The following is a 12,443-nucleotide window of genomic DNA, read 5'->3' as shown; positions in this document are numbered from 1 at the left end:
GACATGGTTGAATACGTAGCCAAGTGTTTAACCTGTTAGCAGGTAAAGGCGGAACACCAGCAACCAACGAGGTTGTTACAGCCTTTGGGTATTCCTTAGTGGAAGTGGGAAGATATTACCATGGATTTTGTGGGAGGTTTACCCAGGTCAGTGAGGCAACATGACTTGGTGTGGGTGATAGTAGACAAGTACACCAAGTCAGCTCACTTTCTGCCAGTGAGGACGACCTATACTGTGGACCAATATGTGGAGCTGTATCTGAGGGAGATTGTACAATTCCATGGGGTTCCTAAGTCTATAGTATTGGACCAGGATCCCATATTTACCTCCAAGTTTTGGGGTGGTTTACGGAAGGCTATGGGAACTTAGTTGAAGTTCGGTACAACCTTTCATCCTTAGACAGACGGACAGTCTGAGAGGACAATTGACATGCTTAGAGCATGTGTGTTAGACTTCGAGGGGTCTTGGAGTAAGTACCTCCTGTTTATTGAGTTTTCATACAATAGTTATCAATCAACGATTGGAGTAGCACCATACGGGATGTTATATGGAAGGATATGTACTTCATCCACTCATTGGGATAAGATGGGAGGGAGGAAGTATTTGGGATTGGAGATGGTTCAGAAGAATAATGAAGTTATTGAGAAGATCTGAGCTCGAATGCTCACTTTGTAGAGTAGAAAAAATAGTTATGTTGATCCCAAGCGTAGGGGCGTGGAGTTCCAAGTTGGGGACCACGTATTTCTGCAAGTTTCGCCATTGCGAGGAGTAAGGAGATTTGGGAAAAAGGGCAACCTGAGCCCTAGGTTCGTAGGACCTTTCGAGATCCTGGAGAGGATCGGGCAGGTGGCCTACTGTTAACCGAGATTTTCGGCAACTCTATTAATGAGTAATATTTACTGATAATAATAATGAAAACAGAAGATTGACACGGGGTTTTTACGTGGTTGGGGCGTTAACTAGCCTTAGTCCACGAGTCTATATTATTAGAGCTTGAAGAAGCTTTTACAATGGAGTTTTCTCTCTATATTTTGACAGAGTTTCTGTCCTTTTCGTGAAAAAGGAGACCCCTTTTACAGTGTTCTGTAGCTTATATTTATAGGCGTATGGGAATACCGGGTCTGGGCCGGATCCGACCCAGGCCCATCGGGGAAATGGATATAAGCGGCCTTTCTAGTGGAGGCCCAATACAAAAAGATACAAAATACATGAAATCCAAGCCAGCTAAGGCACAATAGGTTGACCTTAGAACTACGTCTCACCCGACAAAACGGTGCTTTGGGTCTGATCACTTCGAGTCACGAGGCAGATTCAGGAGACAAGACCAGTCAGAGTACTTGGCTGCGCAATCCTGACACATCAGCGTGCAATCCCGACGTGGCCTTTTCTGCAGGTGAAAAGTGGGTGACAACGCCCACGTGGAGCGAGGCGGCGTCAGGATCCTGGATGCCTGACCTCTTCAACCGGGGGCGAGGTGATCCGGGTCCATTTACCTTTGTCCCGCTTCGTTTACCCTTGGCCCAGACAGTGCCAGGGTCCGAGATCGGGATACGTAGGCCGCGACTATTCGAACACCCTGTACGTCGCCCGAACCATCGTCGCGGAGGACGGACCCGGAGGGACATTCCGGACCTCTCCAATGGTCCCAGACATGAATCCCCGGTCCATACCCTTCCCCTTGGGCACTCTACATACCAAGAGGCCTTGGGCTGGGCCCGCGTGCTGACCTGGCCCCTGATAGTAGGCCAGGACGATGGCCCCAAGCCCATGCAGGAAATGGGGATAACATTTACCCCCCAAGCCTTCGCCCGGGTCTGCCGGGAGGAGGGTTGCATTGTCCCCCTGACGCTCGCTAGGTTTCCTCCCCAGTTCTTGCCCGAGTTCGTGGGTCCGGGCAGGAGGCCGTGGCATTGGTTGGATGCTTAGCCCGGATCGTTCACCACTATTCGGGGACGTTTACCTTTGTCCCACTTTACGGCGAGGGTACACGTGTCATCAGGTGATTGCTGTATGGGTCTTGAAAGGTCGCCTAGGTCTTCCAAGGGTCACTAGGCCTAGACTAGGGTGTCAGCGCACGTCTCGAGGCGTCCCATCCACACGGGGGGGGGGGGGGGGGCATCATCAATGTCCCTGGAACGAGGTGGACCGTAGGATGGGGCGACCTTTGGCATCCGCCACTCCTGGGCCGTCAGATCTGAGGCGGCGAGGATCCAACCTGAAAGGACTCATAAATTTCCCTGCGCGACTCCTGACCGTCTGATGAAGAGACACCTGTCCGTAGGATCGTGGGCTAGAAATTGGGGCTAGTATAAATACCCGAAGAAAACCACATTTGGCACTTTTACCTCTTCGAACCAGCGTATAAACCGATAAGCACTACTCGAGCCTTGCATGTCCGACATCACCGATGACATACATTGCCACCTGCTCACTCTGTGCCGCCGCCTGTTCCCCAGAACCCCAATTTCCGTTCTTCCACCTGAAGACTTATCTCGGGTTTGCCCTGTTGACGAACTACTACATCGGCTGCACCATTTCAAGAACGAGATTCTGCCGTCCTTACAGTCAGACAACCATCATCTTCTACGATCGACACCACACAGTAAGTCTTTTTAACTCTCTTGACAACTTTGTGAACCTATGTTCTTTTGATGCGTGCGTTTAGGCTATGCTTTAGAAATTGCTAGGAATGCTGCCTGGTTCGGGTTGCTCTATATCCGGATGCCTCCTGGACAAGGGGCGGGCCTTAGTAGTCTCCTCTCCCGATCAGGGTTCCAGGGCTCTCCGGAGTCCCGGACCTGATCCGACGGAACTCCAAGCAGTCCTTAGGAGACTCCCCGTACCTTAACCGACTTTCTTAGGTCTAGGTACTGACTGCTTGGTCTTTCTTTCTTTGTTCTCAGATAGTCAGTTATGGCAACGGGCGTTACGCTCCACTCCGAAGAAGAGGTCAATAGGGCCCCTGTCACCGCTCCTGGATCCAAGACGCCTAAGGGCAATAGGTGGGAAATGGACGTGACGGCCAACTCGTTCCAGAATTACCGGATGATGCTGCTCCTGGAGCAGCGTCTGGGCATCGAATCAACTCCGGGCCTCTTTCACAACCGCCTGGCCAGGCTCGAGGAGCGGGCGCATACGTCCGTGGAAGGATTTGGAGCCTGGAGTGCTGGCCATATCAGCGCGGGAGCTACGCTCCCGCTTCATGACTATTTCGTGCGGTTCCTGACGTACGTGGGAATCGCACCATTCCAGCTTCTGCCACAAGCGTACTGTCTGCTTGCTGGGTGGAAGGTGTTTTGCGCCGCGAAAGAGATCGCGGAGCCTTCCCCTGTGGAGGTCTTGTACTTCTACAAGCTGGTGCCGCAGGTTAACGTCAAGGACAAGACCCTGGACGGCTTTTACAGGTTGCAGCCGCGGAGCAGCTACCCTACTCCTACCAGCTCCTGGAGGCATCCCCCGGATGTCAGGCATTATTGGTTCATGACGTCTGGGTTCCTCGTGGACAAGAACCCCACGCTGTTGCTGGACTTCCAACGAGTGGGTAAGTATTTCCCTGGACCTCTCTTTTATCCTTCTTTTCTACTCGTCTCTTATCATGTCTTCCGGGTGGCAGGGCCTTTTGCTCAAAGCCCCCTTACCGAGTTCATCCTGGAGAAGAGGAGGTTTTATGCTAAGTTGACCGCGGAGGATCTGGACGTAGGGGGCTACGTCACGGACGATAATCTCTAGTTGGTTGGGATGCTCGCGGCCACCCAGACCATTGTTATCCTGAACCTTCGGGGCATCCCCTGCGAGAAGAACGTCGACGTCCGGGAGCAGTTGGCCCTCGACCACATTGCGACTGTGGTAAGGGCGGCGCGGGCCGACGCGGCCCAGCGTAAGAAGAACCAGCCCCCGGCGGAAGTGGCCACCTAAGAGGAGTTGGAGGAGCTCTTCGAAGATGCCCTGCCAAACATCGGGACTCCCGGGGCTAGCGTATCGGGGCGAGGTAACTCCCCTTTAATCTTAACTTATGCTCCCCGAGTCGGGGACTTAGCTAGGGATAGGCTAGTACCCTCGGGCCCCGCGTTTGGGGCCGATGGGGAGATGAGGCCTTCAGTTCCCGTCCCCGTAGGCTCAGAGGTCCTAATGTTCTTACCTGGGTTCCTCCAGTACGGGTGCTTCCTGAACCCAGACGACATAGGGGATCGAGTCCATTCATTTCCTTTAAGGGAATTGAGTCTCGCCCGGGGCCTAGATGAGGGTTCGTCCCGGGTCGTTTTTAACTGCTTTCTGCGTTTTCATCTGTTTGGTTTACTGTCCTAACTCCTTTTTCTGTACTTTTTCAGAGGACTCCGACATGTCAAACCCAGCCAGCGAAATGAGGAGACTCATCAAGGACAGGGCGGCCAAGAAGGCGGCCAGGAAAGGAAATGAGGTGACGGGCTTGGAGCTCCAACTTACCAGGGAAACGCCCAAGACCGAGCTCCGTCTAGGTGAAGAAGCTCTGGCCGTGGTTCCCTTCCAGGCCGTGGAGCTTGCTGCAGACTTCGCTTCTGACCAACCCCCCATGATTGATTTGGAGGCGGGCGCGGCTGTCAGCCGGAGCTCCGGGAAGAGGGGCCCGGAGGCTGACGCTGGAGAAGGTAACATCGGGAAGAGGCCTCGGACGACGCGGGTAGGCTCGACTGAAGAATCACACGGGGAGAGTCGGCTGACCGCAAAGGAAATCCCCGCCCCGCCAGTTCTTCCCCTTTGCCCAACTCTTCTCGAGGAGGGGGAGTCAGCCTTGCAGGATGAGCAGTCCCGGCTGATCAACCGAACCTGGGAAAACGGCCGGTGCTGGAGGGACGACACTTACAAGGCCTTGATGATCCGTCGCCAGGTCGAATTCTCGGATCATCCTGCCGAGTTTAGCACTCCCCAGCTGATCGTGGACCGGCTAGTCGTCGAAGCGGGCTTCCGCCCGAAGCTCGGCCAGGACACAGCGCCCCTGACGGCTGATCTGCTGGACCAGGTTGGGAGCACCATGTCCAACCTTAAGCTGAAGAGGTATGCCACGATAGCCAACCCGGACGTGCTGTTCATCTCCCAGGCTCTCCGCCACCAGGCCACCGCGGTAATTTTTACTTCTCTTATACTCCTTTCCTTACTTGTTGATGATGGTTTTATTTTCTAACTTTTCTTTGCTCCAGGTTGATCTGTTGTCCCAACGGAGTGTGGACCTGGTGGCCGAGCTTGCCATAAAGATCGAGACGGCCAAGCTAGAGTTGATGGCAGCCGTGAATCAGAGGGAGGCCGCCAAGGAGACCCTTGGCCGGGAGACGGCCCGCCTCCAGGCAGAGGTGGCCCGCGTGCAGGCGGAGCGTGAGGAGCTCGGCCGCGCCAAGGTCGGGTTGGAAGAGGAGTTGTCTCGTAAGACAAAGGATGCCGATGAACGGGCGACGCTCTTGGAGATGGCCGCGGCATAATCCACCCTAGATAAGGAGGAGATCCTGGCCTTGAAAGCCCGAGTCTGCGAACTGGGCGACTCTCTGCTTCAGGAGAAGGCGGCGCATGAAATGACCCCTCACGAAAAAGAGGAGGCTGAGGGCTTACTGGATGTCACCTTTGATGAGGCCATCTACATGGCCTGGTGCAAGGATAAGAGTATGAACCTCCTTGTCTTCCCTGATCCTGAGTCAAAGCGGGTCGAGTACGAGGCCAAGGAGAGGGAGGATGCGGACCTCCGGGCAGATGCGTTGTAGGCCCGACCCCTGGCCTTGTACTTTTATTAGTGTTTTTGGCTTGTAATTAAATTTAAAACATTGCTACTTTCTTTGGTTTTTACGAAAGCTCCCTTCCATCGTTCAATAGAAATTCCACTTTGTTGCCGTGACTAACTGATTGCAGGGTTTTAGCTCCGGTTCCAATGGTCGGGACTAGACCCAACGACTTCATTTTCAAAGTCTCTAGTCTTGGCACTCAGTCCAGGGCCCTCGGGGCTTGGTTTAACCTGGAGTTTTGTTCTCCTTTTACCAGTTTTTAGGCCCTGACTTTGCCCTGGGGCTAGCCAGATGCTTTTATATCCCAGAGGTCAATTTGTCTGGATCAGAAGGGCCCTAAGCTCCGTCCTCTTTATTATACCCCCGGACGTCGTTCGTCCGGGGTGGGACCAGCCTTAGGCTCGGCCCTTTCTTTTATACCCCCGGACGTCGTTCGTCCGGGGTGGGACCGGCCTTGGGCTCAGTCCTCTTTTTTGTATTCTCGGACGTCGTTCGTTCGGGGTGGGACCGGCCTTGGGCTCGGTCCTCTTTTTTGTATTCCCGGACCTCATTCGTCCGGGGTGGGACCGACCTTGGCTCGGTCCTCTTTTTTATATCCCCGGACGTCGTTCGTCCGGGGTGGGACCGGCCTTGGGCTCGGTCCTTTCTTTTATACCCCCAGACGTCGTTCGTCCGGGGTGGGACCAGCCTTGGGCTCGGTCCTCTTTTTTGTATTCCCGGACGTCGTTCGTCTGGGGTGGGACCGACCTTGGGCTCGGTCCTTTCTTTTATACCCCCGGGTATCGTTCGTCCGGGGTGGGACCGACCTTGGGCCCTGTCCTTTCTTTTATACCCCTGGACGTCGTTCGTCCGGGGTGGGACCGACCTTGGGCTCGGTCCTCTTTTTTGTATTCCCGGACGTCGTTCGTCCAGGGTGGGACCGACCTTGGCTCGGTCCTCTTTTTTATATCCCCGGACGTCGTTCGTCCGGGGTGGGACCGGCCTTGGGCTCGGTCCTTTCTTTTATACCCCCGGACGTCGTTCGTCCGGGGTGGGACTGGCCTTGGGCTCGGTCCTTTCTTTTATACCCCCGGACGTCGTTTGTTCGGGGTGGGACCGGCCTTGGGCCCGGTCCTTTCTTTTATAACCCCGGACGTCGTTCGTCCGGGGTGGGACCGGCCTTGGGCTCGGTCCTTTCTTTTATACCCCCGGACGTCATTCGTCCAGGGTGGGACCGACCTTGGGGTTTCGTCTCCCGGACCGTGGTCCGAACCAAGACTAGCCTAAGCTTGCGCCCCGCCAGATATTTTGTTTATACCTGGGATGATACCCCCTGCAAGTGAGCGGAGACGGGTCTGGGGTCACTTGAGAGGGATTAGCATGGTTGTGACAATAGCCCTTTATGACGTTTTGCACACGTCATTTCCATTGTTCGAAAGAAAGTCGCCCTGAGGCATACATTGTTTACAACGAAAATGTTAAATTGGGAAAAGCTCTAGGACTATTGATAGTATTTGCGGAGATGCTCCGCGTTCCAGGCTCGCGGGACTTCTGAACCATCGAGCTGCTTCAAGCGATACGTTTCGGGGCATACCTCGTGTTGGATCTCATATGGCCCCTCCCAATTAGGGCCCAGAACCCCCACTCCCGGATCTTGAGTAGCAGGGAAGACTCTTCGCAGGACTAGATCGTCGGTTGCAAACTTACCGCTCTTGACTCTGGAGTTGAAATGCCGCGCGATTTTGCCTTAGTACATCTTCAGCTGCACTTGCGACTCTTCCCGGATCTCTTCGATGAGATCTAGCGATTCCTGGAGTAAGGCGTGGTTCTGGGTGGGATCATATGTGTCGCGTCGGTGGGACGGGACGGTCGTTTTGATTGGGATGACGGCTTCGCATCCATAGACCATAGAGTAGGGGGTGTGCCCGGTTGACGTCCTCTCAGTCGTCCGGTAGGCCCACAGTACGCGGGGGAGTTCCTCGGGCCATTTGCTCTTACAGGCCTGAAGCTTTTTCTTCAGTGTCCCCTTTAGGATTTTGTTCACGGCTTCTGCCTGCCCGTTTTCCTGAGGTCTGGCAACCGCGGAGAAACTCTTCAATACACCGTGCCTTTCGCAAAAATCCGTGAAGTGGGCGCTGTCGAACTGCTTCCCATTGTCGGACACGATTTTGTAGGGGAGGCCATACCGACATACTATGTTGTTGATGACGAAATCTAGGGCCTTTTTGGAAGTGATTGTGTTCATGGGCTCTGCCTCAACCCATTTTGTGTAATAATCCATAGCCACAATGGCATACTTAACCCCTCCCTTCCCGGTCGGGAGGGATCCAACAAGGTCGATCCCCCATACTGCGAAGGGCCAGGGACTATTCATCAAGGTTATCTCTGTCGGGGGGGGGGCCCGCGGGATCTTCGCGTACCTCTGGCACTGTTCGCACTTACGGACGTAGTCTATACATTCTTTCTTCATGGTGGGCCAGAAGTATCCTTGGCGCAGGATCTTCTTGGACAGACTGGGCCCAGCCGTGTGATCTCCACAAAAACCCTCATGCACCTCATGCATGATGGCACTCAGCGCAGTCCCAGACACGCACCGGAGGTAAGGCATGGATAGCCCCCGGCGGTAGAGTTTTCCGTCCATCATGACGTACCGGTGGGCCTGGTACAGGAGTTTCCTGGCTGCGGCCCGATCGTCTGGAACTTCCCCGGTGGACAGGTATCGGATCAGCGGTCCCATCCAGGAAGTGGAGTGGTCGATGGTGTGGACGATGGAGGCCCTGATGCTCGGTACGGGGAGATGGTTGACGGGAACCAGTCCGGCCAGCTCGGCCTCTGCGTCGGTCGCTAGCTTTGCCAGTGTATCCGCGAAGACATTTTACTCCCGGGGGATTTGGTGGATGGAATGCGCTGCGAACGTTTGGAGCATTTCCCTCGATTGAGTCACGTATGCCGCCATTCTCTCTCCCTTGGTCTGATACTCCCCTGAGATTTGTCTGACGACTAGTTGGGAATCGCTGTAAATTTCTAGGTTCGTTGCCCCTACCTCCCGGGCCAGGCGCAAACCGGCTAGGACAGCTTCATGCTCCGCCTCGTTGTTCGATGCTTTGAACTGGAAACGGAGGGCATTTTTTAGCTGGTGCCCCTGCGGTGACACCAGGATGATCCCGGCCCCAGCCCCATTCTCGTTTGAGGCTCCATCCACGAAGACTTTCCACATGGGCGCCGCGGAGGCCTCGGGAATATTTTCTTTCGGGGAAATCCTGGAACATTCGACGATGAAATCAGCCAGGGCCTGTCCCTTGATGGACACCCGGGGCACGTAAGATATATCGAACTGGCTCAGCTCCATTGCCCACTTCAGGAGTCTTCCCGACGACTCGGGTTTCTGCAATACCTGCCGCAGGGGATGGTTGGTTAAGACTTTTATGGCATGAGCCTGGAAGTAGGGTCGAAGCTTCTGGGACACCATCAACAGGCAGAAAGTCAGCTTTTCGATCAATGGGTATCGAGACTCGGCGTCTAGTAGCCGCTTGCTCACATAGTATACCGGGAGTTGCGTCCTTTCTTCTTCTCGCACCAGCGCGGCGCTGATCGCGTGCTCGGTCACGGCTAGGTATAGATACAGTGACTCTCCTTCTACTGGTTTCGCCAGGATAGAGGCTTTGGCCAGGTGCTCTTTCAGCTTCTGGAAGGCCTCCTCGCACTCGGGCAACCACTCGAAACGCTGGCTTCCCCGAAGGACGTTGAAGAAAGGGACGCACTTATCCGTGGCTTTAGAAACGAAACGGCTCAAGGCGGCCACTCGCCCCGTCAGGCTTTGCATGTCCTTGTGCTTCCGGGGAGAGGCCATGTCGATCAGTGCCTTGATCTTGTCCGGGTTGGCTTCTATTCCCCGGAAGCTCACTATGAATCCCAGGAACTTCCCGGAGGCCACGCCGAAAGTGCACTTCTTAGGGTTCAGCTTCATCCCGTACTTCCGGATAACCGCGAAAGCCTCTGCCAAGTCGTCCGAATGGTTCCGGGATGTCTTAGACTTGACCAGCATATCATCGATGTATACTTCCATGTTTCGCCCTAGCTGGGCCCGAAACATCCGATTGACGAGCCTTTGGTACGTTTCTCCGGCATTCTTGAGTTCGAAAGGCATGATTATGTAGCAATAGATGCCCTTGTCGGTTTGGAAACTGGTGTGCTCCTGATCCGCCACGTGCATAGAGATCTGATTGCAGCCGGAGTAGGCATCCATGAAGCTCAAGATCTCGTAACCAGACGTGGCATCCACCATTTGGTTGATTCGGGGGAGCGGGAAACAGTCTTTCGAACACGCTTTGTTGAGGTCTGTGAAGTCAATGCATGTTCTCCAGGTCCCGTTCAGTTTCGGCACCAAGACGGGATTGGCCAACCACACGAGGTACACAACCTCGCGAGTGAAGTTGATGGAAGACAACTTCTCCACCTCCAGCTTAAGGGCCTCGGCCCTCTCCGTCCCCAAAGGTCTGCGCTTCTGGTGGACCGGGATCGCGTTTGGGTCAATACTTAATGTATGGCAGATGATATTACGGTCGATCCCGGTCATATCGGAGTGGGACCAGGCCAGAAGGTCCTGGTTTTCCTGGACTTGGGCAATGATGGCGGCCCGAATGTCTGCCGGCAGGCTCTTTCCTACTTGGATGATCCTGGCCGGGTCGGTTTCGCTGATGCACACCTCTTCTATTTCGTCCATTGGCTCCAGGACGCGATCGTCCCCTGTCCGCGGGTCTAGATCATCCTCTTCCTGGGCCACTCGCTCAGCAGGAGGGAGGAGGGCTGGTTCGACGGGTTCCTCTCGGACCATGTATATGGGCCGGGCAGAGACGTGGTAACACTTCCGGGCGCTTTTTTGGTCTCCCCGGACAGTCCCTACCCCTCCGTAGTCGCATGGGAACTTTATACAAAGATGGCGGATGGAGGTGACGGCCCCGAACTCGACCAGTGCAGGCCGACCAAAGAAAACATTGTAAGCGGTGGGGCAATCCACCACAACAAAGGTGCAGAATTTGAATGAGTGCTGCAATTCACCCCCCAGCGTAACCGGCAGCTGGATCTTTCCCATGGGGAGAAGCGCATCTCCGTTGAAGCCGTAGATTTGGGTCGGGCAGGACGCCAGATCTGCTTCCGTCAGGCCAATGGTGGTGAAGGAGGGTATGAACAACAAGTTGACAGAGCTTCCGTCATCCACCAACACGCGGGACACCAATTTGTTGGTGATTTGCGCATCTATGACCAGCGGGTCATGGTGTGGAAAATGGATGTTGCGGGCGTCATCCTCCGTGAAGGTGATGGGTAGGTTCATCAGTTTAGGGCACTGAGCGGGAGCCTGGACAAGGGCGCAAACTTCCTGGCCGTGGTCCAGCTCGCTTAGATAGCACTTTTGGTCATTTCGCGAAGGCCCTCCCAGGTGAGGTCCGCCCAAGATGGTTGCCATATGCCCGTCAACTCGAGGGGGTGCCGCCCCGGAGGGATAGGGAATTCCGGGGTAGGGAACTTGCGCGGCAAGGGCCCCCTGAGGGGCCTACGCTGGAGGTCCCTGTGCATACCCTCCCAGGGGGGGGTATGCCCGAGTCGTTACCGGGGTCGTGGATTGCCCAAGGCTTGCTGACATGCCCGGGACTCCCACGGGCATCCTTACCCACTGGTGGAGGTGCCCCAGCTTGATGAGATTTTCGATCTCATCCTTGAGCTACCGACACTCGTTGGTGGTGTGGCCCACGTCTTTGTGATAGGCGCACCTTTTGCTGGTGTCTCTCGGATTCCTTCCCCCCTTAAACATGGGGCTAGGCTTCCGATAGTGGACCGCCCTCTCTGTCGCCAGGTAGATGTTTTCCCTGGTGTCCACCAAGTTTGTGTATTCTGAATATTGGGGCTCGTAGCCCCTCTTCCCCTTCTTGGCCGGCTCGGGCCGGTTCTGGCCTTTGCCTGATCGCTTCCCCTGGGCGGGATTCACACTTGCCTCGGTCACTCCCGTCTGTGACTGCTGGGCCACGACGGGGACCATGCTGTGTCCTGCTGGCGCGACGCCATACCCGGAGAAGTGGGTTGACTGGGACGGGGCGTACCCCGAAGTGGCAGGGTCGTATATCGTAGGGGTGTAGCTGACTCCGGGCGCGATGGCCGATCCCGGGGCAATGGGGGGCGCGGCATAGGACTGCGCCGGGAATTGTCCCGTATATCCCGAAATCGTCTGAGAGATGGGATGAGGAGCTGGGGGCCACCCAAAGACCTGGATCTGAGCTTCCTCCCAGTTGATGAATCCTTGGGCCCTTCTGATGAATTCTTCCAAAGTGGCGGCCTTGCTGCGCTGCATGTCATCCCAAAGGGGGGACCCGGCCCGGATCCCGGACTGCAGTGCCACCAGGCGCTGCCCGTCGTTGACTTTCGTCTTGGAGGCTTCTTCAGGAAAGCGTTGGATGTAGGCTCTCAATGTCTCCACGAGGAGCTGCTTAATATTGGCGAGAGCGCTGATTTGCATATCCATCCTCATGGTGGCCACGAACTGCTTTTGAAACGCAGATTGCAGTCCGGACCAGGATTGGATGGACCCCGGTTTAAGCCTCTTCCACCACTCTTCGGCAGGACCGCCCAAATTGATTGAGAAGCAGAGGCATTTGCCGTCGTCGCTGACATGAGCTACTATCATGAGTCGGTTGTACCGGGACAGATGGTCCCTGGGATCGGTATTTC

General features: G+C 55.3%; 1 protein-coding gene across 1 annotated transcript in view; it reads left to right on the top strand.

The window, feature by feature from the left end:
* The window catches only part of LOC133805755 (uncharacterized), a gene marked incomplete at its 5' end in the record, with an annotated part of 42,958 nt that extends 37,508 nt beyond the window's left edge, over nt 1–5,450 (top strand). Inside the window, 2 exons of the mRNA XM_062243915.1 lie at nt 4,329–4,657; nt 5,175–5,450. Coding sequence (XP_062099899.1) covers nt 4,329–4,657; nt 5,175–5,450 — 605 coding nt within the window. The remainder of the gene's footprint in view (nt 1–4,328; nt 4,658–5,174) is intronic.
* Nucleotides 5,451–12,443: the final 6,993 nt, after the last annotated feature.

The sequence above is a fragment of the Humulus lupulus genome, chromosome X (genome assembly GCF_963169125.1).
Source record: "Humulus lupulus chromosome X, drHumLupu1.1, whole genome shotgun sequence".
Taxonomy (NCBI): Eukaryota; Viridiplantae; Streptophyta; class Magnoliopsida; order Rosales; family Cannabaceae; genus Humulus; species Humulus lupulus.
The sequence above is the reverse complement of the archived record's forward strand: the minus strand, read 5'-3'. Positions and strand labels throughout refer to the sequence as shown.